Here is a 24,563-nt window from a genome sequence, read left to right on the forward strand (position 1 = left end):
CCGCCCCGGCTCACCCATCTGCTGCACCTCGACCTCATGGCCAGCCGTCGAACAGCTCGACCAAGAACCAAGTCCATCCCACCTACACACCATTGGCCCAAGATCGGATGTCGAACACCCAAGTGGGTGACCAAATCGATAAGTCGAATAAGCGCAAGAAAGTCGCAGACGGACAGAGCGGTGCGTCGAACATAGACGCTGATGGCAAAGTCGGATCGTCGAATGGAGAGGCTGCCACGATGATGGATCTGCCAAACAAGCGGACGAAAGTTTTGGATTCCCAAAGCAGTGTGTCGAATGGAAAGGCTGCCGACCAAGTTGGAACGTCGAATGCAGAGGACGCTGTCCAAGGCAATGCGTCGAACGATAGCAAGAATTTCTTGGAGAAGCAACTCGTTGCGTCGAACAGAGAGGCTACCAACCAAGTCGGAATGTCGAATGCAGAGGACCCCGTCCAAGGCAGTGCGTCGAACGATGGCAAGACTTTCTTGGAGAAGCAACTTGTTGCGTCGAACGGAGAGGCTGTTGCCCACGGCAGTATGTCGAACAATAGCAAGAACGTCCCTGGAGACCAAAGTGGTTCGTCGAACGCAGGCATCACTAGCCAAGCTCACGTGTCGAATAATGGCACGAACGCCTTCAGCCAGCAAGTCGCGCCGTCGAACACGGAGACGATCACTAGAGAGGGAGAATACTGCGATGAGGGCTACATGGGAGATTAAGGCTACTAATATTGGAGTTCGTCGAACACCAATATATGGAGCAAGCTGGATGATGATTTTCACACTATGATGTTTCCTTGACTTGTATTTCTAGGTACACAACAAAAGCGGATGGGGATGTACGATACTGATTACGGAGACTATGGGATTCAACAAAAGCGGACTATATAGTCATTTGTTTTGAAATTAAAAAGTATACTTAAAATCTTCTGCTCCAAAACAACTAACCTCGTCGAACGCAGGGGTCTTCACACTTTCGAAGATGTACTTCGACGTCGAATCCTATGTGCTACGGATGTCTGTTCCCAAGTACATTCGTCGAACACGCGGACGGTGCGAGAAACAGAATGTCGAACAGGAAGGCTTTTCCTGCACGGTGTGTACTCTTAGATTGAAAGAACGGCGTCGAACATGCACGCCAAAAAGGCAAAGACGAAACAGACTCTAGGATATCCATGTAGGGAAGCATCCTCGAAATGAAACGAAATGTCGAACAACGGAGCTCGTCAACGATGGCGATACTACTAAGGCTGTCGAATGGCGAGGCTTTCCCAAGTCTGCCTTCTACTCAAATTGAACCTTGATACCGAATCTAGAGGCAAATGGAAGGCGACTACCAACGACCATAGTCGAACAGAAATGCATTTCCAAAGCTTACCAGCTCCTTGTAATGAATTAAGATGTCGAACGAATATGTTCTTAGACGGCAGCACGAACACGCTGGTCGAAAAGTGATGCTCGATTAAGGCATCTGTAAGCAATGAAAAGACATACGTCGAAACGTTTCGTCGAATACGAGTGTTTATCAGAAGGCAAAAAGTATTTGGACGATGGTCCGTATAGAGCAACGGCGAGTCGAACAACGAAGCGTCGACGAGGTTGAGAACGTGTACAAGGGTGTCTAACCCCGATCCACGATGTCGAACAACGAGGCCATGAAGAGCTCGAGTGTGCTTGCGATAGAGTTTTGTTTTGATCTACGATGTCGAATCACGAGGCTATGAAGAGCTTGAGTGTGCTTGCGACGGAGTTTCGTTTTGATCTCCGATGTCGAACGACGAGGCCACGCAGAGACTGAGTGTGCTCGCGACGCAGTCTTGTTGTGATCCCCCATGTCGAATGACGAGTCACTAACGAAATTGAATGTGCTTGCGACGAAGTCTTGTCCTGATCTTCGAAGTCGAATAACGAGTCCCTAAATCCAAAACTATAGAAATGATTCGCCCAGAGTGCTGGGAGATTCTCTTCTTCATTCTGGGCGGCATTGCGATGATCTGGGCGTTCTTCATATACTTCTTTCTCCCGGACTCTCCGGCGAATGCCCGACTTCTTCATGAGCGAGAATGCCTGATCGCGGTGAAACGTGTGGCTGGCAATGATACAGGCATCAAAACGAGAAGTCCGGAAAGGAGTTGCTCTGACCGACCCCAAGGCCATTCTGCTCTCTATCTCTATCGTCGCTGCTGCAATTCCGAACGGCATAGTCAACTCGTCCGGCATTGTGATCATTCGAGAGATGAGTTTCTCAACGACAAAGATCAATGAGGTACGCACTCATGGCGTTTTTCTATGATGGTTGCGACTGACACGTCTACAGCTCGAAATCGTTAGCGATGCCGTGCAAATTGTGACAATACTCGTTGGCGGCAACGTCACATAGAACGTAACCAACTCAAGGCTGGCGACCGCCACCGTCATCAATGTCCTCTGCACTGTGGCCTCCCCATGCATGGCTTACCTCCTACGATCAAACATATGGGGTCCGCTGGCTACTTTACGCACAGTCTGTTGACTTCGCCATCTCGTTGGGGATGATCTCCTCGCGAATGGGCGCCTATACTGATCGAAACATCTCGAATACGCTAAGTTTGTAGGTACTGAGGAGCCATGGTTGATACTGTCCGGAGCTAATAATGTCTATTTGGTTCCAGCACCGCGCAGCTTGCAGGTCCGCTACTTGTTAAGGCGGCTCAGGCTGCAGACGTTTCTTCAGCGATTGCGGGCCTTTTGGCTGGATACTCGACCAAGACGGGCTGCGATCTGCTGCTCCTCGGCGAGTACACCAAATGGCCTTCTCTTAGGAATTACAATCTTAACTTGGGCAGCGTACTTGATGACAGTGGACAAGCATCGAGGCCACGAGTACGGTCCGGCTGATACGTTGAGAAGTAACGAGTCTGGTATGGGAGATCAGACTGAGTTTGAAAACAAGGATTTCCGACATGTACTATGGACACTCGGCTTTCAGGGGTAATCATTCTCGGCATAGTCTGAAGTAATGCATCAACTTGATAGACGAAACCCACAATCGCATGATACTACTAGTGAATGTCTCATCATAAGATAAATTTCCCTCGCAGCAGGGTGGAGATTGCTCGAAGCTGCCGCTCGTGCTCGACAGCACATTTCCATCCGGAATTCCCTCCAGCTTACAACCGGAAAAGCTTTCGATCAATTCCGGGGTGGAAGCACATCAATATACGTACTTCCTACATCGCTCTGTTCACCCCGAGCGGCTCAGACTTCATCCAACATGCCATCAACACCCCAACCAGCTTTCGACCTCGCCGGCGACGTGGCCATCGTGAGCGGCGCAGGATCCAGATTCAAAGGCGAAAAAGGCAACGGCCGCGCCTGTGCCATTCTCCTGGCAAGACAGGGAGCCAAGGTCGCTCTGTTCGACCCGAACGACCAATGGGCTCAAGACATCAAGGAGATGATCGATGCGGAAGGGGAAGTCTCTGAGGTTTTCCAAGTTGATGTGACGGACGAGGCGAGCGTCAAGAGAGCCGTGGAAGAGGTCGTGGAGGCGTTTGGCAGGGTGGATGTCTTGGTTAATATTGGTTGATCCGCCTCTACCGTCTAAACGGTTGATATCGCTGATCACTCCAACAGTCGGCGTGGGCGGCGCCATGGGCGACGCCACCGCCCTAGATGACCGCCTGGGACCGCGACCTGTGCAGAAACCTAACCAGCATGGTCCTCACCGTCCGGCACACAATCCCCTACATGCGTCGAAACGGTCGTGGCTCCATTGTCAACATGTCGTCTGTCTCCGGGCTGCTCGGCGGGAACGCCTCACTGCTCTACCCGACCACTAAAGGCGCCATAATCCAAATGACCCGCGCGATGGCGGCGCAGCACGGGCAGGAGAACATCCGCGTGAATTGTGTTGCTCCGGGGATGGTGTTCACCCCGATGGTGAGGGGACGGGGGATGACGGAGGAGATGAGAATGGCGAGGATCGGGCAGAATCTGATGAAGAGGGAGGGTGATGCGTGGGATGTTGGGTATGCGGTGTTGTTTCTTTGTAGTCGAGAGGCGAAGTGGATTACGGGGCTGATCATGCCGGTGGACGGGGGTGTAAGTTGTTTACTGAGTCTCGAAGGGTTGCAGTATGCTGACGGCCGTAGACTACAGCTGGTAAGGCGGATAGACCGGCGCTCAAACAGGACAGCCTTGCGGAACAGAATACGCGGGTGCCAAATAATCATCTGTAGCCAAAAGAGAAGGGGCGGAGGTCAGTATGTCTCAAACTTGGTAGATAGTTCTCAGAAAAGAGGCTCATCTCAATGCAGCCAGCAATACACTTGATAGCGAAGACTGTCTCGCATTGGGCGAGAGCCCTCCATCGGGCTGAGGTCAGCATGTCTCAAATTTGATAATTTTTTCTCAGAAAGGAGGCTCGGCTCAATGCAGCCAGCAATGCTGTTGATAGCATAGTGCCTGCTCGATAGGTCTAGGCTGCATCCATACCTAAGTGAAGGTAGACAGTAAAATAAAAAGGAGACGACGTGGAAGTGGAAAGCAATAATGCTCTCTTGCGGCTGCCTTCATTTGTGCTCGTCAACCGAGCGATATCGCACCAAGCCCCTGCCCGTGGAAAGCGAGATCGGATCGTTCGTCGAACTCTGCTCGACCTCACCTCTTGTTATGCTCCGTCTGACTTGATCGACTGTCTTCATACTCCTGGTTGTTCAGTATCATCGCTACCATCGCCACGGTCATCTCTCTCGGAAGGTATATCTCTCTCAGAGGTCAACAAGCCTTGACTGACTCTGACACCTCCTCCTCCACCAGCTCTACCGTCTCTGTTTGTTGGCAAGTCTTCCTCCGGCTCAATGCCCTCAGACGTAGCATGCTCGGTATCCATTTGTTCACTCTCCACGATGTCCGTCTCTCCATATGCAAGCGTGTTCTCTTCGCTTTCGGTCGTCTCCTCCTCCTTCGACATGTCAACACTCTCCTCACCCTCCTCTTCTCCCTCTGCCGCTGCTGCTTCGCCGTCTCCAGGTTCGACCTCTTCTTCCTCGAGTGCCTCCTTCAGCGCTTCGTAGTCAAGCTTCGCTGACTCAAGGATCCTCTCTGCCTCTTCCAGATGTCTCTCACTGATCACGTAGCCGTCCTCTTTGGCGTCTTTGAGAATCTTCACTGCTGCTTCAGCATGATCTTTGAAGTCCATGATATCTGGTGCTTGAGAAGTAGCCAGGGCCATGTGACACCGGGCGCGGATCAGGGTAGGGAGGTCGGCGTGTCTCAGTAGCTGGTATGCGAGTTTGTCACTCGACTGCACAGTTTAGTATACTCTGGCACGTGTACGGGCTCAGTCATTACCTCAAAGTCACCGGCGAAGTACTCATTCATCATTATCTTGTACAAGTCGCCGTACACTGTAGCGACCGCCGAGAGCTGCGATGATTCGGCCATGGTGAACACTTTGGTCGCGGCACTGTTACGCACGGTGCTCAGCGTAAAGAGGGTTGCGGTAAACGAAGGCGAAATGGGTGGTGGTCGCGGTGGTTTGAGCGGACAGCAAACGCAAAGGGGGACTCGCCAAGGTTCTCAAAACACGTGCCCCAGACACAAACGAAATCAGCTCCCCTCACCAGAACCGTCAATTCACCACCGCTCAAAGCCAACCTGTCAGGACTTCACTGCAAACAGACCTGTCCAGAAGTGGTGCCTGGCCATCTCTACAGCGGCCTAACGAAGTCTGAGACCGGCGTCGAACCGCCAAAATCCACCTATTGTCATTTCAGTCCCATCCTAGTGCGAGAGCACTCGGTCTCCCCGACCACCAGAAGACATCTGCCGGAATTCATCTCACATCCCGGCGCGGACTCAGTACAGCGTCGAACTGTAAAAAGCTTGGCGCACATATCTCGCTCGACTCCCATCACAGCTCGGCCGCCCGTCGAACCGCTACAAGTCATCTGAGAGTGTCTCAGCATTCTCCCAGCAGCAGCACTCAACAACATCCCGCTGGCACAAGTCACCTGAGGGTATCTCAGCATCCCCCAGCAGCGGCACTCAACAGCACCAAGCTGCCACAAGTCATCTGAGAGTGTCTCAGCATTGTCCCAGCAGCAGCACTCAACAACATCCTGCTGGCACAAGTCAGCTAAGGGTGTCTCAGCATTTTCCCAGCAGCGGCACTCAACAGCACCAAGCTGCCACAAGTCACCTGAGGGTATCTCAGCATCCCCCAGCAGCAGCACTCAACAGCACCAATCTGCCATAAACTACACGCCTTCTCCTCGCAGCTAGCTTCGGTAGTCCCGCAAGAGCACTGCGCCGCCACAAACCATCTCTCGCACTTTCAGCCCTGTTTGACTTGCTCCCCACTGCTGCACCGAGTCATCAGAAGTCAGTCGCCGCTATTCGCCTCGAGGGGTTCCGATCCCGGCTTCGACCTTCACATCAAAGCACAGTCCGATTCTGTGAATATGCCACCCAAAAAGCGCTCTGCTGCACAATTGCCGGATGCTGAACCTGCAGAGGCTGGCATTTCAACTGCCGGGAGCAAGACCAAGAAAGTCAAGACCAAAGCAGCTCCCGCATCTGTCAGTCGCTCGCGGCCCTTGATTCAGCAAGAAGATGCAGATATCTCTAATGAGGACATCAATTCCCTTGAGAAGCGCCCAAAGTCATCTTACCGCAAGAGGGGCTTGGAAGCTGTGGCGCTCGTCAACGAGTTCATCGAGAAAAACCAGATTGATCCAAATGGCGGGTCATGGGTCCGAAGACCGTTGCATCAACAGTTGAAGAAGCTGCTTCAGACGTGTCCGGCCAATAAAACTTGGAAAATCCGCAGGAATCTCAAATCATCTGCGTCCAGTGGTGCTGCGGGTGACGTCGCAGTCGTCTACAGGACAGGCGGCTGCTACGGTTTCATGCTTGCGAAGAATGAAAGCCGGGCTCAGGCTGGTCCAGATGTGCGCGGAGTGACAGTGGTTGGGTCAGAGAACTTCGACGCACAGCTCAAGGAGCAAGTCGGCACCGCGTTGGAAAACATATTCAACACGGAAGCTGTTGCACTTACTGTTGACAACAAGAGTTTCGTACAACAACTTGGTATATTGGTCAAGAGTATTATAGTGGACGACGCGTTTGAAGTCAGAGTGCCGAACTGGACGAGAGACGGCTGGGTTCTTAGGATTCCATATCTCAGCGAAGCTTCCGGCACATTCGAGTACTACCAGATCGTCCGCGCCACCGTTCCGGAATTCGACGAAGACTATCCCGAGCTCCCCGATCATATTACGCTCGTGTCCTCGCCTCCCACATCTGGTCAGACTGGATCATCGCAAAAATGCGTGCCCATTCCAAGGGGAGAGTGGCCTGATGGAAAGTCTAAGACGAATCTACCTGAACATCTGGACGTTGGCAAGAGAGTGACAGACACATTGGACATGTCTGATCCTGCAGCTCGTCAAAAGCTCATGGGCCTTGAGAAGCACTTGGTTTACATGTCGTACAAACTCACCAACTTGTACGCAACGAAAGAAAAGATGAGCAGACTATACAAGAACCTGGATGCAAGCCTGTCGAGAGGGACATTTAACACCCAGAGATTGGTTGTCGTCTTCCCACCCGGAAGCGGCTATCACGGGCTGAAAACCCATTTTGTCCCTGGATCCAGCATCCGATTCGAGATTGTGCCTGGCAAGCATTTTCACCGGACCGACTTTCGAAAGCTGATACTCAACGATCCAAGAGCAAGCCTGGCTATGGAATGTGTGGCTCAGGCAGAGTCCGTATACGCAGAGACCGACGATGCTCTTCGCGCGTATTTTGCCCTTGCAGAGGCTATCGACTCGACGAATCAGCTCGTCCATGATGGAGACTATGTGGTAGGATGTAACCATTCCGAGGACCAGAAGCAATCGTCTTACCACTACTGCGATGATGGCTGTGGAAAAAAGGTTCTCTGTGCCGCCCGTATCCTTTTTCATGATCAGCGATATCTTCACCCTGACTGTTACCAGCACAAGAAGGATGAGGATCCTGGATTTATCCAGATTGTCAAGACCGCGCTAAGGCGTCGCCACGAGAGCGAGTGCAAGAGGTACGGAGTCAGCTCTACCTCTACAATAAGCCAGGACGTCCATGCGGCGGTGCAGGCGGAGATTGTCGAATACGTGCAGAAGGTGTGCCCTGCACCCAAGTATCGTTGTCAGTACACCGGCAACAAGTACAACATGGTTGGGAACTATGGACCTTTCTCGCAGAGTGTTGAAGCTGTACATTATCCACATGAGCATCAAGATGGGACAGCATGGGGGCACACGAAGGGAAACACAGCTCTCGTGGCTCTTGTGGTGCAGTATGCGAAGAAAGACCACTTCCTCATCATCCTTCCAGAGATCCGAAAGTACCGTGCTGCTATGCGCATAGCAACGTCGCGAGCAGCGAAGAGATCGCTCCAGCGCAACCTGCTCAAGTTCTTCGACAGGGTCAATGCATTGGAGCGAAAGCGCGATTTCGAGATGAAAGGCAATTGGGGCAAAGTCGTGGATGCGAAACAATTCGCAGTTCTGCGGAGCGAAGCTCTGAGCGGCGAATTTAATGCAGGAGTTTCAGAGGAAGCAAAAGCAGCATGGGGCAAGGTCGCCAATAGACTTGTGCAGAGTCATTTTGAGAAAGAGTGTGCCTGGCCAGAAGACTTCACCGACGCACTGCTAAGGATGGTTGAGCAGTGGGAGAACGAGTTCGAGATGAAGTTCGACCGGTCAGCAGACGACAAAGCGCCTTGGTTCGGCACACCTGGAACCATGCCCGATGCCTGGAGCTTCGATGAACTCTACTCATTTTGTGTTGCTCGTATGTGGAGATTGCAGAACATATGCAACAAGCTGTGGGAGACAGTAGACTCTGATCAAGGACTTGCGTGCGAGATCTTCTACCAACGTGCGATTCAAGAGCGTGGAGACGACTGCCGGCCACTAACCGCAGTGGAGATGAAGTATGCAGATGACTTCCTCTCACTACCATTCTCAGGGGACATTGGCAATGTTAGTATGGTGTCTATAGGCCATGCAACTCACGGCCTTCAGATGAGACTTGGCTGGACGCTAGAGCCGCGAAGCATGCAAGATCGAACGGAGTCGCTCAACAATGTCCTGATCGAGACTACCTTCAGCAACTCGGCCAAGTTTTCGTGGGATCCTGCGATTTATCCCATGATTCTGTCATACTTTGACAGTGTGGACATCGACGAGCAATTCCTCCTTACCCCGAGCGCTCAGCAAGCCTCATACGAGGCTGTTAATGTTCCCACTGTCGAGGAGCTCGACAACACGCCGAGGAGTTTCTTGAAGGAGGACATTCTCGATCAAGAGCTAGCCGACAAGCTCAGCTCCGAGTAGCTGTGAGAGGTTGGACGGCTCGTGCATTCAACCAAGAGAGGAGGCAAAAAAGAAAATGCCGGCTTTTCAGAGAAGACTCACGGCAGCAGGCTACAAAATGCAGAATTATATAGGCAAATTGGCGTTGGACGGCCGTCCCAGAATACCAGATACATTGTCTCAGGGGTATTTCACGACGGGTGTAGTAGAAGCCCGTCATTAACGTGAGGCCTGGCGTGACTGCTGCTTCGAATACTCCAAGGAAGAACCGCACGGCCAAGGCGCTGCTGAAGGTGCGAGCTTGCGTGAGGAGCACTACCAAGAGGCCCCAGATCAGACATGACACTGCCATGACACGCTGCGCCGGGTAGCGACCGATCAGTCGTCCGGCTGGATACGTTCCGAAGAAGTATCCAGCGTAGACCATCGCCGAGAGGTAATTGAACTGCTGTCCTTTCAGGCCGAGCGCCTTTTGGTAGCCAAATATGTTGGCTGTCCAAGTAGAAGAATATTAGCTATGGTCTCCGTCTATCTCGGATAGGCGTACTATCTTTCACACATACCGTAGTTCAGGGCGGTCTTGTCGAGAAACTGTAGCAGTTGCGTAACAAGGAAAATCGGCAGAATGATCAACTGTCAACGCGAATGGTTAGCATAGAGTTCGTCTTGAATGATCATGCCAGCCCCAACATCGAGTTTCCAGCGAACCCAGCGCTCTTCCTTTCGCGAGAACTCTATGTCCAAACTCTCCAAGTACTCTTTGTATCCGACCTCATCTTTGGTCGTATCCGTAGGCGATGGTTTTTCCTCGACATGATGGGAGGCCAATTCCAAGGCTTTCTCCGCCGAAGCTACGTCGTCTTGAGGCATGTCGTTGAAGCAGATGGAAATGTTTGTCGTTGTTGACGACTTGATGTCTTTCTCCGCAAAGCGCGAGATACCAACGAAGAAGTGAGAAGCAGACAAGTCAGAGCCCGCTCGTTCACCGTTCCCTTCCTAGGAACGAGTTCCATAGACAAACCTGCAGGATGCGGTGGGGTCCCGGAAATCCAGTTATTCCGTTGCTGGACAACTTCTCCCAGTCTCAACCCCGCAGATAGACCTCCGCATGTGGAGGAGTGGCGATGTTCAGGTGCCGATCAAGTTGCCGATGTCGTCCATCCTCAATGATGAAGGAAACACGAGATCCTCATAGGAGGAGTAGAGGACCGATTTTCGCATCTGTCCTGCCACATCTGCTAAACAACGATTTCCGTTTTCCGAGAGGCATCTCCGGGAAAGGCTACCTGAGGCAGTGAATTCGGCTGGCAGGTTTGCCTCGTGTGCAGTACTCGTAACTCCTTCACTCCGCATTGACGAATTCATCATCAGGACCTGATCATCATCATCGTTAGGAAGCATCCAACTATCTTATGAGATCATGTTCAGCTCTCAACATAACCCTTCGCGACTTGCTGAGCGTTCCAAGGATCGTCCCTTCGCTGCATTCGATCCCCCATTTCTGGCTAAGCCTTCAGGCGAATGCTGTCTGAAAGGCTCAATCCACACAGGCAGACCGCAAGGATCCTTCATCACTTTAGCTGGCGTCGAGACGTACCTGGCCAGACCAACACCGGAGCAGAGCAACCGTCATATTCTGCTGTACTATCCAGATGTTTGGGGCATGTTCACGAACGGCCTGCTTGTGATGGATGCCTTTGCTGAGCGTGGTTATTTGACCATTGGACTGGACTACTTCAGAGGCGTATGTGGGCACCATGAACCCAGGAGGTTACGCCAAGATGTGAATCGCATACCTAACCGTTCGACAGGATCCAGTATGGAAGCATAGGCGGAATCGATCGGACACGACTTCCGATCCTGGATTCGACTACGAGGCCTGGAAGAGGAAACACACTGCCTTTGCAGACAGCGTTGTTCCCAAATGGATTTCTGCTGTGAAGGAGCAGTTTGGTACGACAAGTACAAGATATGCTTGCGTTGGGTGAGTCAGTATCTCATACTTCGGACTGCTAGCTCATCAGCATGTAGCTACTGCTTTGGAGCGCCATACGTATGCAAGTCTCTGGCATCTGTGGATGGGAATGAGCCTGTTTGCTCGGTGGGAGCTTTCGCCCATCCTGCATTCTTGAAAGAGCATCACTTCAGGCAGCTAGAGCGACCACTTTTCTTATCCTGTTCCGAAATTGACCACACTTTCGATACCGCGTCAAGGCGGCTCGCCCTGGAAATCATGCGCCAAGACGGTAAGAAGTACCATCTTCAGCTGTTCTCTGGCGTTCAACATGGCTTCGCCCTGAGGGGCGATTTGGAGAAGCCATACGAGCGCTGGGTGAAGGAGCAAAGCTTGGACGGCATCGTGAGATGGTTCGACTTTTGGTTTGGGGAAGAGTCTACCAGTGAGCCGCATAAAGCGAAGATGTAGGGATTCGACGCCTGTGATTGCGATCATGGAGGAGAGAGATACTGGGTGGTAGTGGGAAGTCGGGGAGAGAGAGTGTGTGTGTGAGACAAGTAGAGGGCACCAGACTCAAATTAGTTAGAAAAATGACCCCTGAATTGCTGAGACAGTGTCACGTGAATTTCTCCAGGATTTTTCGGCGTGCACATTTCCGAACATCGTCTTTCAATTTCCGTCCCATCTCGTCTTCAATTCCTTTCTCGTATGCTCGCCACAGCGGTATCATGAACAGTACCGGTGGTCTTTCCTTCCAGGAGCTCGGACCAAGGCCATCATTAATGTCCAGTGGACGGAAATATGTAACACGAGCATGCGACATTTGTAAGAGGAAGTCGAGATGCGACGGAGAGCAAGTACGCTTTTCACGACGACTCCATGTTGCCACGTCTGAACTTGCTCGATAGCCTTGCCAGAAATGCGTCACAACGGCAGCTTGTATGCGTTTCAACTATTCCGGCGGCTACAATTTGAGTGCTGATACGATGCATCGCAACAGCATGCACTTACGACACGGCTTACCACAGAGCCCCAAAGCGCAGGAAGACCACCAGTAACGGCCAGCCGTCTCCTCTGACGACCAATGCAGCAGGAAGTCAGGCATCACTAGCTACGCCGGGTAATGTAGCTGCTCAACAATGTTCGCCACAGAGTCTTACCGGCGATGCGAGCGCGCGAGGCTTCCTAATGCGTGTGTACGAACATCTCAGCGCTGCTGGACACGCTATGCCAAGATACATCTCACAACCGGCCGAGTGTGTCCTTCCTGATGATGACAAAAGCCCGATGGTCGTATTGCCTGATCAAACTACGACAATGTCTTACCTGGAGTGCTTTGCCGAGCATGCTCAAGTAACTTATCGATATGTGCCACGGCAACAGTGGCAGTCTCTGGTCACCCGCCTGTACTCAGACGACGAAAGTCTTCTCAACGACGACGTGAACATGTCATTGCTATTGCTTGTCGTTGGGCTCGGGTAGGTCCATCTTCCACAGCAGTTTCCAACGCTGAGATGTTCAGATGTATATGGTATCCTTCGTGGAAGAACAAAGAATTCTCTTCCTATAGAACTAAAGCGTAGGCTTTTGTGTTTTCCGCTGTCGCAGGATAGCGCGAGTTGACATCTTCGCAGCACCAGACTGTACAGAGCAGCGAAGTCACGCTTGACAAAAGTAGCTGCAACGTTCCCACCAACGGTAGCCGCTGTGCAGGCATTCACCCTAGAAGTGTGTTGCCCAGTCGTCTTTCCTCGCCTTCAAGCTCAAACATCATTCTGACCATCACACAGTGCCAGCTGCTCCTCACGATGAACCACTTCAACACAGCTTGGCTCTCATTAGGCATGGCTATAAGAATGGGTCAAATCATTGGCTTCCAGAAACAGCATCCTCAACCTGCTCAAGCTGATTCCTTCGAGGAGACGATACGGGCATCGTGCTTCTGGGCTATTTTCATGCTCGATAGGTATCTATCAACCGCACTAGGACGCCCAATGATGATTCACGAGGACGACATTACAATCCCTTTGCCAAGAGACTCGACCATGGAGCCTCAGGGCCTCGAGCCACAAGAGCGGAAGCTCATGACGGGCATGGTGGCACACGTCAAGTAGGTTCATCCAGGATGGGCTTCGTGTAAATTTCTCTGACGGCGATTGTAGGTTGGTGAAGATCATTGGCCTTGTCATGAGAAAGCTATATCCAGCAACATCCCAAGAAACAACATGGCTCGAAGACCACGTTCATGAATTTGAGGCGAGCCTTCAACGTTGGCTTAAAGAAACGCCAACTTTCTTCCACCCTGGCGACAATAGGACCAAGACCTCCTCAGATGACAACACTCTCTTCGAGGTTCCCTGGAGCTTTAAACGGTCAGACCAAATCGACACGGCCCCTTACCACTCCAGCTGACATATGAATGTTCGCTATAGACAACAGCGGACTGTCCGAATGACATATCACTTCGCTACCATGCTCATGTATCGTGGAAGCCTCCTCAGCGAGTTCCTCCGCACTGAAGCAAACATGTCTCGCGAGACGCCTCCCCCTACCGCTGTTCAGAAATGTGTCCAAGCCGCAGTGCACATGGCCTCGTTTGCAGCAGACATCGCTGAAGATACCACGTACAACACGGTCTTCTGGACGACTTCATACTTCACGTTCTGTGCGATTTCCATATTACTTGTGTATCTGGCACTATATCGGGATGTCGATGATCGAGCGCAGTTGGAGGTCCTACTGGAGAAAGCTATGCGAGGTCATAGAAAGCTTGACCAAAGCGTAAATTTAGAGACACAAAGGCTGCTGGAAGAATCGAGGAACCTTGCCAGCCATGCGAGGCCTCTCAGCAACGAAGGAGCGGACCACTCTACGAATGAACGATTAGCTCACCAGAGCGAGATCACATCAATCTCACGCAGTGAGCCGTCCGCCATTGAAGCACAAGATGGACCGCCCCTTCGTGACGCCGACTTTACCCACGATCTGGTGAGATCTCTCACCGAAGCCAGCAAACCACCAGTCACACTGACCCTCTTGCAGTTCGACCTCGACACGTCTCGCAACAACAATGACTTGGGAATGATTCTGAACGTCGGCTTCGACTGCTCGCTGCCAGACCTCTTCGATCTCGACGCTTCTCGACATTTCCCGGGCTGATTCCCCTCACTCACGGATTCCTTTGTGAACCATCCGCAGGCCCTGAATATAGCATTTACTGATTCTAAAGGGCGGAGGTTCTGGCACCGTTCCTCCTCATCGCCTGCTCCACATCACCCCCAAAAAACCTCACAATCTCCGCATCCAACTCACTCCCCTCCAGCTTCGACATCTCCCTCGCCTGCCTCACAGGACTAACCCCTTTCTCCCACGCACTCGCAAAAACCACATCCAGCTCCTCCAGCGACCGACCTTTCGGCTCCGGGAAGAAGATCCACACGGAAGGGATGATGGCCGCGCAGAAGACGGCGAACATGGTGTACGTGTTGTAGCGGAGGTTATCGAAGGCGGGTGGGGTGATCATGACGATGAGGAAGTTGGAGAGCCAGTTGGAGCAGGTTGAGAGGGCGTTGGCTTGGATGCGGATGCGGAGGTTGGTGATTTCTGCTGGGTAGAGCCAGGTCATGCCGAGCCAGCCTTGAGGAGGGTTGTCAGTACGTGTGTGCAGGGAACGAGGCGGTGCGATGGGCCTTACCAATGGCGAAGAACGTGTTGAAGCCGAAGAGGAAGACTGTAGCGATGACGCCGTAGCTCGTGTCTAGCACAGGGGCGTTGAACTCGTTGATCGTCGCGGTAGAAGATGTCCCTGAGAGGATCGCCATGGAGGCCATCATGCCAAAGGCGCCGAAGAGCATCAACTTCCGACGGCCGACTCGCTCGATGATGGGGATTGCGATCAGGCTGGCGAGGAAGTATTCCGTGCCGTTGCAAGCTGCCAGGAGACGGGACATGCCAGCGTCAAACCCTAGAGAATTCTCAAAGACGTAGGTCGCGTAGTAAGTCTGGAATGATGAAAGTTTAATCAGCTGTCCGCCTCCCATACGCCTACACGTGTCGAAACGTACGATAAGATTGATCCCACAAATCTGCTGGAAGAACTGCGCCATGACTCCCAGCAACGTCCGGCGGAAGTTTTGGCTAGGACCATTCTGGAGCAACTCCTTCATCTTGAAGCCTCCACCGGCGCTTTGCACCTCGAGGGCCTCTTTGATGTTGGTCATCTCCACATTGACGGCTTCGGAGTTGATGTCGGCTCCGTCAAGGCGGGCAAGGACTGCCTTAGCTTCGTCGTATCGTCCTCGCATGCTGGAAAACGTCAGTCTCTGATACAACTTCCAGATAAGATGACTTACGCAAGCCAACGAGGTGAGTCCGGCAGGTATAGCAATCTCCACATGACTAGCAGGGTGAAAAATGACTGGAACATAATAGGGAAACGCCAGCGGACGGAGCTGTAGCTTTCCAGAGCCGGGATGAAGTAGAAGGCATAGTCGATCCAGTAGGCTATCATGATGCCGAACGTAATGAATGCTCCAGAAGTGATGATTGCTCGGCCTCGTTTCTCAGGCTTTGTGCATTCAGACTGCCAGGTAGGGATTGCTGGACGATGTCAGCGATATGAAAACTCCGAGAAGTAGACGTAGACGTACTTGAAGTCACCATGCCATTACCAATACCTCCAACGACTCGCCCAGCAACGAACAAGCCATAGTCGAACGCAGCAGCTTGCATGATCGTCCCAATGATCATGATAATCGACCCATAGAAAGTCGACGACTTCCTTCCCCACTTCTCCCCGTAGAAGAGAATGAGGACTGCTCCAAGGAAGCACCCGACCTGGTAGATAGCCACAGCAGCAGCCTGAGTATTGGAATCGCCAGTGCACATGGAAGGGTCAGGAATGTTGTTCTCAGGGGCGTCGAGCCAACAGAGATTATTCGCCCGTGAACGTGGTGTCATCAGTGGCAGGACTTTCTGGAAGTCATCGAGTGTCAGAAGAGCGGAAAGAACGCCTTGATCTGTCATATGGTCAGCGGTGATGGCGTGCCTTGGAGTCGTCACATACCGTAGCCAAACATCAAGAAGCCACACGAAGCTACCCACGAGATGGCTCGGTTCAGAGCCTTGCCGCTGAGTTTGCTGCCGCCCCAGGTCCATTCTGGAAGGTCGCCCAACTTGGTGAAGGAGTTGATTAACCCGGAGTGTTGGTCGCTGGGGTTGCTCTGTCTCGCCTTCTCGACTCGTTGGACCTCATCGTGGGAGTCTGGCGAATGTTCTTGAGACTTCTCCTCTTTCGATTTCATGCTGTTTGATGACTTGAGAGAAGAAGGTTCAAGGGACAGAAAAGTGAGAGGCTACGCCGACAAGAAACCTACGAAAGCGTATGATAGTACACCCTTATACTTTCCTCCCAGGGCAAGCCATGAGCACGTGGCGCTCGGTATGATGATGTTCGTTAGGTAGTCCATCTTCATAGAGCGGCTGCAGTATGTCATGCTAGAAGATGGAGTGTTGTCCGTCTTGGTGACTGGGCAGGAATACTTCTCTTGGAAAGCCGTCGCTCTATCGAGGTATTGTGGAGGATGCTTGCCACAGCCGCACAATGCAAGAACAAGACAAGACGCTGTGGGTTCGTGCTGAGAGGTTGGCTCGTTGGCGTCAATGGGGCCATTGCATTCGCCACGCTTCAGTCCTTGGCTTCGAGATGGGATCTCGCCTCATGCCCAATTTCAACCGTGAGGTTCAACGTTCAGGCTCGACAGGGCATCATGATTGATAGCAAGTTCCAGGCTACAAGCAGAAAGTGTCTTTCCTCAATTTTCTTCTTCATTCCCTGTGGTCGGGTATCTTCAGTTCCTGTGGCGAACAACCTTTGAAGTCGTCTCGAAAAGCCAAGAAAAGTGACGAGAGCCACGACTTGTCGCGTGTCCAGTCTTGGCCCGGTTCCACACTCGCTATGTTGCATCAATTCGCATCTGTACTCTGGAAGAAACAGAAATTGCCGTCCGTGATGTCCGGGACTTCAGACTTGGGTGTGTGGATGGAAAGGAAGAGAGCGCATCTCTTGGTGCGAGAAGAAGGAGGCGGGGAAGGAGCTCGGGATTGAAGGGAAGGGGTCTCCGAACGACCTCGAGGATCAATATCAGTCGTGCTTCGGTATGTACGTACCGTAGCAAACTCGATGCAGTAACGCCCATACTGAGTTCTCTTCGAACGCCCGTCAACCCCCAACCTCAACCATCAAAGTCGGCGCATACTGCGCACCCCCATCCCTCCAAACCCTCACACTCCGAATATCCCTCGCTCCCACCCCATCCCCATGCTGAATCAACAACCAAACCACACCCCCCAGGTTCGGACTCGCCACAAGCGCCGCAAACCCACTATCCCCCTCCGTCAACACCACACCCGGCCAAAGCGGCGGCAGCCCTCCATCATCCGCTTTGTTCTTCTTGAGAACGGTAGAGATGAGGTCTTTAGTCGCGGGGTTCTGGATGTTGCGGCGGAGGATGAAGCGGAGCGGGGAGCGTGGGGTGGGTGGGGAGGCGTAGGTTAGGGCGTTGATGGTGGACCATTGTTTTAGGGCGGGGAGGGGGAGGGGTGTGCCTCTGAGAAGGAGTGGTTAGTTTGGGTTGTGGCGGGGGATGGGGGAGGGGCTCACTTACTTCTCGTCTTTGAAGGGGACTTTTTCGCCTTTGCCTTGCGAGGATTGGTAGGCGGGGGAGTAGTTGTCGTTGGCCATGAGGATGCCTTGCGAGGGCCAGTAGACGTTCGTGTAGACGCCTCCCGTGGCCTGTCTCGTCAGCATTTGTTGGAAGGGGTCGATTCGAGACTCACAAAGTAAGTAACACCCTCCCTCTCAACTCTCTGAGAGTGAACCCACGTCCTCTGCTTGCCGCCTGTCAGGTCCGTCCCCAGAATCTGTTCCAATCCAGGACACTACATTACCAGCATCAGCAAACATTATACCTCCTCAACAAACCAAACTCACCGCCTTCACAACGTGAGAATAATCCTTCTCGTCATCCCTCTCATCCACATCCCTCACCCAGCCCCATTCACTCAACTGCTCGATGCTATTCCAGATGTCGCCGCCGCTCCGGCATGAGAGGGGTCTTTGAGTGCGCAGAGGAGCTTCTCGCCCTTCTTTTTGGCTTGTTTGTAGGCGGTGTCAATGAAGGGAAGGGGTGGGATACGCTTGGTAAGGAGGGTAGGTAGTTCATCGTGGTCGATGTGTGGGCTTGGTGAGAGTGTTTCGAGGCCATGTTCGGCGAGCGTTTTCCAATCTTGAACCCCATGTCCTGCGTTGACCGCAGCGACTTGGTTGTGCACGTCGACATTGCGTCCATCATGCTGCCTCGTAGCATATCGAGCCGTTGCATTCTGATCGGAAAGCGTCGCTGTCGCTGTCGCCGTCGTCGCCGTATTGAGAACCGAAACCTGAGCCAGGAAAGCAAAACAGACCAGAGCAGACACCATCAGCCTCAAGTACCGTCGCGGCTGCCAGCATGTACGACCAGCCATTGCAACGCAGGACCAGCTGTGGTCTCACAAGAGCACCGAGCTGACAGTTGGTGTAATCTTCTCTCTCATATTATAGATCGTTCTTTGTTCGCACGCAGTCTTTCGATAGAAGGCTTTTCCACTTCGAGGTCCTTCTGGTTCATAGAGGTAATGGTTCATTCCAACATGGTGACCGGTGCTTCTAGATGTTGTTTGTAGCATGATTCGACCATCATGTGTGGCTCCCTCGAGGAAGTTTGTGCGCATGCCAGACCTGCGTTGTGAGCTGTCAGTCCGTGTGCTGGCCACTGTGGTAACGCGAGGCTCTCTTCGAGAGACACGCGAGAGCAGGCAGCCTTTACTCTACCCAGCACTTGTGCCAGTCACGCCCTCGACATCAACTATGCATCACATCTGGCAGATCGTTGTCTCCAACAGCTTTTGAACACATCTGGGCTTGAACGAAGCCAGCATATCTTCTTGAGGGACAATCTTCAGTCTCTGAAGGTACTGTCTGGTGACAACACGAAGTCATTCTCGTAGAGTGGCGACAATAGTACAAGAGCAAACAATACCAAAACCCACTACGTACTAAGTAAGCAGCATCATCGTCAATTCGACGTCCTTCGTCTCAGTTAGAGGAGTAAAGAACAAATACAGAGAGCGCACCTGCTTTCAGGCCCACTCGCAGGACAGTCATTAAAACGCCAGAAAACCATCAACCCTTGAATCCCATCTCTAGACTCGTACTTCTCATTCCCGTTTCTGCTGATCCTCGAGCTGCTCTCTGACTGCAGTCAAGTCAGCCTGGCAGCAGGATACTGTGTCCCAACCGTGCTTGCCTTTGAACGCCCCACCCTTTGCACATCAATGTGACCTCGGTATCGAACCCAACTTCTTCCCAACAATTTGACGTTTCCGTACTCCTCAAACGCTTGATTCCCCCAATTCCATTAGTACCGCCGCGCCGCCGCTCTGTTCGCATTCGTCTTGCAAAGAGATGATATTGCCTACCTGGAACGCGGAAATCAGAAGCTCATGTATGAGTCTTCGAGTTCGGGTGGCCAGTAAAGCCCTGTCGCTTGAAAGCAGTGATTGCCTCGTCATTTGTTTAGCCTTGACCAGTGGTGGTTGGCGGTGTATTCCGTGCCATGAGTCTCCATCATGTTGATCGTGGTGCAGTCTAATAGCTTTGCGGGAATTGACTCGCCGGCTGAATTCGGTCAGCATCCTTCTACACGCATGTGATAGTCTTAAAACTTACTGGGCTGTTGAGCATATTCTGTCGTTTGTTCCGCCCCTTCTTAATGTGGCTCTTGAGTGCGCTAGAATCAAGAGGCTTCAGAAGCTCGAATGAACACAGCAACTCGCCGGAGACGCTCATAACGGCTCCCCAGTTGTCGAATTCACCGCAGTACTATCACGAGGTTAGCTTTTTGGGTGCTTCTCCACGACTTGGTGACTCACGTTGGGAGCAGAGAAGACTGTGACCAGAATTCGCTCATTGAAGAATTCATACCCATCCTCAACCACCATGTGTGCTCTGCAAACCAGGTCGAAATCGTGCTTTTGTAAGAATTCCATGATGACCTTCTTCCCGAAGCAATAGCTAACACCTCGCTCATTTGCCTCCCAATCTGCTTCCATATCGGCCGGATCAGACCACAGTAGGTCGTTCAGCAATCCGTAGTCGGGCACATCGGTAGGTCGGGCGATCCCACGGATATCGTCCATGTGGGATAAGGATGGAGAGAGCCCGCCGTGAACGCAGAAGATCTTGCCTGCGACAATGGCTGCGATTGGGAGGGTGTTGAAGGTGTCCACAAAGGTCTTCCAAACCTTGACGTTGCATCTACGCTTGCATTCGTCGTAGAAGCCGTAGACCCGCGTCACGTTTGCGCATTCGTGGTTGCCTCTAAGTAGGAAGAAGTTCTCCGGGAATCGCAGCTTGTAGCATAGCAGAAGCAGAATTGTTTCCAAACTCTGCTTCCCGCGGTCCACGTAATCGCCGAGAAAGAGAAAGTTGCTGTTAGGTGGGAAGCCGCACATCTCGAACATACGAATGAGATCTGTGTACTGTCCGTGAACATCGCCGACGATCTTCACTGGTGGCGACAGCTCCAGAAGCGCCGGCTGGGAGAGGAACAATTCTCGGGCGGCATTGCATATGGCGGTGATTTCTGCGTTCTTGAGACAAACAGTCTTTGTCACTTTACCTGCGTAGCCTGCGTCTACAAGGCGCTTGATCATGTCGTCAAGGTCGGACGGTTTGAGAGCGCCGATCTCCATGTTTCCAGTACTAGCGCGAGGTTCTGGTTCTGCGGCGATGGCCAGAGCTGCAGCTGCTCCTTGACTCGGCACGTTCTTCTTGAGCAGGATGGATTCCGTGGGTTCCTTGTTGTGCGACTGATGGATGTTTCCCTGTGGAGGTGCATCTGAAACTGCGTCAACTTCCCCACTTCGCTGCGCCTCTTCGATCTCGCTGTGTCCACCTCCTACAGTAGCCGACATGGTCGGGGAGGGAGGCGGTTGTGGCTCATCTTCGTCTGCCAAGCTGCCTCTGCGAGGTGTGTCCGACGAGAGATTCCTCGAATGTCTCTTATCTGACTTGCCACTCGTGGCTGACTTGACCGACTGCGCATCCACATTGTCGACGCTGGTGGTGGACGAGTCGCCTGCCAGTTGTGTGGTAGAAGCTCGTGGGCTGTCTGTAGACAATTTGCCCGGTATCTTAGTGCGCAGCGCGCTTCTGAAGGAGCGAGCTGATTCCTTGGTATCCGACTTGCTGAAAGATGGGTACGAGTCGAGGCTCGGGCCCGTAGGTGTTTGTGAGCCGCTGCTCTTGCCGTCCTTCTCTTTTGACGGCTGATTACCCATGCTGGCGATGCGATATCGAAGGCTCTGGATGGGTTTAGTGGTGCTCGCTGCCCAAGCCAAGAGAATAGCTGGTCGTTTGATAAGCTAGAGATGGTCCCGTGATGCGCTCTTTTCGTCGCTGATGCTAAGGTGGGCGGAAGAGTCGGGCCAAATAAGCCAGACAGTGGGCTTGCGCTGAGGCGGACGCTATAGCCTTTGCATGTAGGTGATGGTGGCCTGCTCCGCCAGTGAGGATGTCGTAGGCTGGGGGAGGGTCCGCGTAGTCTCGCCGGCCGGCCAGAGTGGTGGTGCGATCAAGGACTGGCTATAGTGGACGGCGATGCGCGATGGCGGTGCAGATGGTCTCTTGGCGGCGGTGGTGGTATAGAGGGGGTTGGTGAGGTGGAGGTGTTTGTAGCAGACGAAATCGGCAGCTCTAGATGCGGCGTCGTCAGAAGAGTCATCGGCAAAAGCCGCCGATATGCGCGCGGGCGGCCACAAGGCGACAACTTCTCAAAACACTACAATATGATGTTGTAGGCGGCGACGTACTTTGGTGATGTGTTTGACGGGAGAGGTTCAATCTAAGAGGGTCTCGTTCGCAGATTGACCTGAGATATCCCCACCGACGCAGCGTCAAGGCAGCTTGTCATGGTAAAACCTGCCGGCCTCTCCCGTGAACACGACACGCAACTCGACATTCCTACTCTCACCGGACCCCTTTTCTGATGTCACTCATCATCTACATCACCGAAAGGATATTCGCCTATCTGGAAGGACGTGCGCCATTGGAGCTGAACACAGCCTCGAAGCATGTGATTGTGCCGCTAAAGTGAGCAGTGCCTGTACCGTTATCCTACAATGCCTCTTCCTCCCATTCGTCGAGATCCCCCTCACCAAACACACTCGCATACACTCGTCCCCATAGCCCTTTCTTATGCACCATGGCCAGTACCAGCACAATAGGCAGTTGCCACACGCTGGCCCAGAACAAAGCCCTTGCCGAGCCTTTCTCTCCGTTGAGCCTCCACATCTTGACCGCCTCCCGCAGCATCCATGCGTTGATCACGCTGCTCGTAGCAACAAAAGCTGGATCTGTCACTTCGTAGTAGCTCAGTGCGGCGCAAATGGGAAACATGACGAAGCTGTAACGAAGCGAAACGCGTGCTGCCATCGGGATGTTGGACGACGTAAGCATCTTGTATCCAGCATTTGCGTATTCGTGCCGCACGCCGTACGAGAGCGCAAAGAAGTGGGGAAATTGCCACGCGAACAGCAGAGCCGCAATCAGCCATCCTCCAATGGCTTGTTCTGTGAATAGAAGCTCTTTGAACTCCTTTGCGATAGAGTCAGGGTTTGTGAGGGATGCATCCGTCGAGCTGTACTGCCCTGCCGCAGCACACCAGCCCATTAAGGGTGGAATAGCGCCCACGATCGCCCCGACCCAGGTGTTGACAGGATGGATTCTCTTGGAAAATGTATAGGCGAAGCCGTAAAGCGCGATGTTGCTGGCTCCCAAAACTGCAGTGGTAGGATTCACTCCATACCACAGCAGACCAGTGCCAAATATCCCTGTTGCGATCGCGAAGAGTATTGCCGCTCTTTTGGTGAGAAGCCCTCGTACCAACGGCCGGTTCTTCGTCCGGCTCATATTCGCATCATGTTTGATCTCGAACAGCATGTTTAATGCATTGGCTGATGCAATGCATGAAAATGTTCCAGTGGTGAGGAACAGCAGCGTGAGCGTGCTGAGTGAGGGCGCATCCGTGACCGATGTACTTAAAAGCGCCGGGACAGGATATATGGAATATGATGCGGTTGTCGTAAGAACGATAAGGAAGGCCAGTCGTGGCTTGGACAAGGCGAGATATGTCGAGATCAGCCTTCGCAGCGACTTCGCTGGTGCCGCAGCAGCATCTCGAGAAAGCGTCGACGACGCATCTGGTGGGAGAGGCTTTTCTACAGTGTTGTCCACAATCGCAGCTGCTTTTAACCGTTTCCGCCGGCGATGTGGTGGTTCTTCAATAGCTGTGGCCAATGGCCCCTGTGAAGCAGCTGGTGTGGCATCCTGTGCTTCTCGCAGCCCTTCCCTCACCGAGTGTGCTTTCTCTGATATTTCTGACTCTTTCTGCTTGCTGGTATGAAACGCATTCGCCCAGAAGAACCTCTTGTCCACCTCCTCATCTTTCGCAATGGCAACCTGCCTCGCTCGGACGGCATTAGAGAAGGGTCGTCTCAGGGTTGCATTTTGTCGCGCTATCCGCCTGGCACATCGCAAACATATCGATCCAGTATCGAGTGCAGTTAGAGACGCCGTAAGAGGCAGGCGCTGAAGCATTGGGAACGTGCAGTGGGCGACATGCGGTTCGTAGGAGGTGCAGCTGGATTTCCTGAAGTCTTGATGTAAAGACCCGGCAAGGTTCGGCGATCGCCAGGACTTCATCCCGAAAGTGACGGCAGGCCGCACCTAATAATATCTCAACCTACATGACCTAGGCAGGTGCTCGATTGACCCTTAATCCTTGTTATTAGATAGACCTTACTTTACTTCTCGCTTCACTTAAACCTCTCCTTCACTGAAAATAATACTATTTAAACGCCTATTATCGCTCTAGTATAACTTTATACGCCGCTACTTTCGTACTCGCTTTAAACTACTCGTACTACTCGTAATCTAAAGATAATAGCGATAATAGCGAGTATAGCGACTTAAACACGGTATATACTCGCCTAAAGTGTTCGTAAAGCCGTTACTAATAATCTATATAGATACCGCCGCCCTACGACTAAAGGCGAGTACTACTTAATTACTAAAGACGACTTTAATATCCTCGTCGTATAGTACTCGTAGGCGGCCGCCTAAGTAAAGCGTAACCTTAATTAGAGGCTTAAGAAGTA

The 24,563-nt window shown here is 52.5% G+C and overlaps 12 protein-coding genes across 12 annotated transcripts; 6 read left to right on the top strand and 6 right to left on the bottom strand.

The window, feature by feature from the left end:
* Positions 1 to 107: 107 nt before the first annotated feature.
* Positions 108 to 722, top strand: M409DRAFT_18269 (uncharacterized protein; the record flags this gene model as incomplete). Its single annotated transcript, XM_033804428.1, has 1 exon — positions 108 to 722. The coding sequence occupies one exon, from the start codon at positions 108 to 110 to the stop codon at positions 720 to 722; it is 615 nt and encodes a 204-aa protein (XP_033672928.1).
* A 1,375-nt stretch (positions 723 to 2,097) lies between these two features.
* Positions 2,098 to 2,382, top strand: M409DRAFT_18270 (uncharacterized protein; the record flags this gene model as incomplete). The annotated part of the gene is made up of 2 exons (XM_033804429.1): positions 2,098 to 2,268; positions 2,320 to 2,382. 2 exons carry the CDS (start codon positions 2,098 to 2,100, stop codon positions 2,380 to 2,382), a joined length of 234 nt encoding a protein of 77 aa, XP_033672929.1.
* An 873-nt stretch (positions 2,383 to 3,255) lies between these two features.
* On the top strand, positions 3,256 to 4,222 carry M409DRAFT_63540 (uncharacterized protein; the record flags this gene model as incomplete). Its single annotated transcript, XM_033815645.1, has 4 exons — positions 3,256 to 3,565; positions 3,618 to 3,622; positions 3,657 to 4,085; positions 4,136 to 4,222. 4 exons carry the CDS (start codon positions 3,256 to 3,258, stop codon positions 4,220 to 4,222), a joined length of 831 nt encoding a protein of 276 aa, XP_033672930.1.
* Positions 4,223 to 4,683: 461 nt separating this feature from the next.
* Positions 4,684 to 5,429, bottom strand: M409DRAFT_18273 (uncharacterized protein; the record flags this gene model as incomplete). Its single annotated transcript, XM_033804430.1, has 2 exons — positions 4,684 to 5,289; positions 5,337 to 5,429. The coding sequence occupies 2 exons, from the start codon at positions 5,427 to 5,429 to the stop codon at positions 4,684 to 4,686; spliced, it is 699 nt and encodes a 232-aa protein (XP_033672931.1).
* A 1,019-nt stretch (positions 5,430 to 6,448) lies between these two features.
* M409DRAFT_50638 (uncharacterized protein) lies at positions 6,449 to 9,370 on the top strand (the record flags this gene model as incomplete). Its single annotated transcript, XM_033811585.1, has 1 exon — positions 6,449 to 9,370. One exon carries the CDS (start codon positions 6,449 to 6,451, stop codon positions 9,368 to 9,370), a length of 2,922 nt encoding a protein of 973 aa, XP_033672932.1.
* A 136-nt stretch (positions 9,371 to 9,506) lies between these two features.
* M409DRAFT_32798 (uncharacterized protein) lies at positions 9,507 to 10,093 on the bottom strand (the record flags this gene model as incomplete). The annotated part of the gene is made up of 3 exons (XM_033810262.1): positions 9,507 to 9,841; positions 9,913 to 9,982; positions 10,040 to 10,093. Coding segments are annotated over 3 exons (459 nt in total), but the record flags the coding sequence as incomplete, so codon positions are not given.
* Positions 10,094 to 10,769: 676 nt separating this feature from the next.
* On the top strand, positions 10,770 to 11,774 carry M409DRAFT_63541 (uncharacterized protein; the record flags this gene model as incomplete). Its single annotated transcript, XM_033815646.1, has 3 exons — positions 10,770 to 11,093; positions 11,161 to 11,333; positions 11,381 to 11,774. The coding sequence occupies 3 exons, from the start codon at positions 10,770 to 10,772 to the stop codon at positions 11,772 to 11,774; spliced, it is 891 nt and encodes a 296-aa protein (XP_033672934.1).
* A 759-nt stretch (positions 11,775 to 12,533) lies between these two features.
* On the top strand, positions 12,534 to 14,465 carry M409DRAFT_35706 (uncharacterized protein; the record flags this gene model as incomplete). The annotated part of the gene is made up of 6 exons (XM_033810431.1): positions 12,534 to 12,784; positions 12,829 to 12,885; positions 12,941 to 13,034; positions 13,097 to 13,242; positions 13,469 to 13,678; positions 13,739 to 14,465. 6 exons carry the CDS (start codon positions 12,534 to 12,536, stop codon positions 14,463 to 14,465), a joined length of 1,485 nt encoding a protein of 494 aa, XP_033672935.1.
* Positions 14,466 to 14,529: 64 nt separating this feature from the next.
* Positions 14,530 to 16,609, bottom strand: M409DRAFT_63542 (uncharacterized protein; the record flags this gene model as incomplete). The annotated part of the gene is made up of 6 exons (XM_033815647.1): positions 14,530 to 14,942; positions 15,001 to 15,307; positions 15,371 to 15,611; positions 15,659 to 15,905; positions 15,956 to 16,324; positions 16,372 to 16,609. The coding sequence occupies 6 exons, from the start codon at positions 16,607 to 16,609 to the stop codon at positions 14,530 to 14,532; spliced, it is 1,815 nt and encodes a 604-aa protein (XP_033672936.1).
* Positions 16,610 to 17,526: 917 nt separating this feature from the next.
* On the bottom strand, positions 17,527 to 18,830 carry M409DRAFT_18279 (uncharacterized protein; the record flags this gene model as incomplete). The annotated part of the gene is made up of 5 exons (XM_033804431.1): positions 17,527 to 17,914; positions 17,972 to 18,099; positions 18,144 to 18,245; positions 18,298 to 18,452; positions 18,503 to 18,830. 5 exons carry the CDS (start codon positions 18,828 to 18,830, stop codon positions 17,527 to 17,529), a joined length of 1,101 nt encoding a protein of 366 aa, XP_033672937.1.
* A 1,162-nt stretch (positions 18,831 to 19,992) lies between these two features.
* Positions 19,993 to 21,686, bottom strand: M409DRAFT_18280 (uncharacterized protein; the record flags this gene model as incomplete). Its single annotated transcript, XM_033804432.1, has 3 exons — positions 19,993 to 20,022; positions 20,074 to 20,226; positions 20,277 to 21,686. The coding sequence occupies 3 exons, from the start codon at positions 21,684 to 21,686 to the stop codon at positions 19,993 to 19,995; spliced, it is 1,593 nt and encodes a 530-aa protein (XP_033672938.1).
* An 835-nt stretch (positions 21,687 to 22,521) lies between these two features.
* M409DRAFT_50642 (uncharacterized protein) lies at positions 22,522 to 24,003 on the bottom strand (the record flags this gene model as incomplete). The annotated part of the gene is made up of 1 exon (XM_033811586.1): positions 22,522 to 24,003. One exon carries the CDS (start codon positions 24,001 to 24,003, stop codon positions 22,522 to 22,524), a length of 1,482 nt encoding a protein of 493 aa, XP_033672939.1.
* Positions 24,004 to 24,563: the final 560 nt, after the last annotated feature.

The sequence above is a fragment of the Zasmidium cellare genome, assembly GCF_010093935.1.
Source record: "Zasmidium cellare ATCC 36951 unplaced genomic scaffold M409scaffold_4, whole genome shotgun sequence".
NCBI lineage: Eukaryota > Fungi > Ascomycota > Dothideomycetes > Mycosphaerellales > Mycosphaerellaceae > Zasmidium > Zasmidium cellare.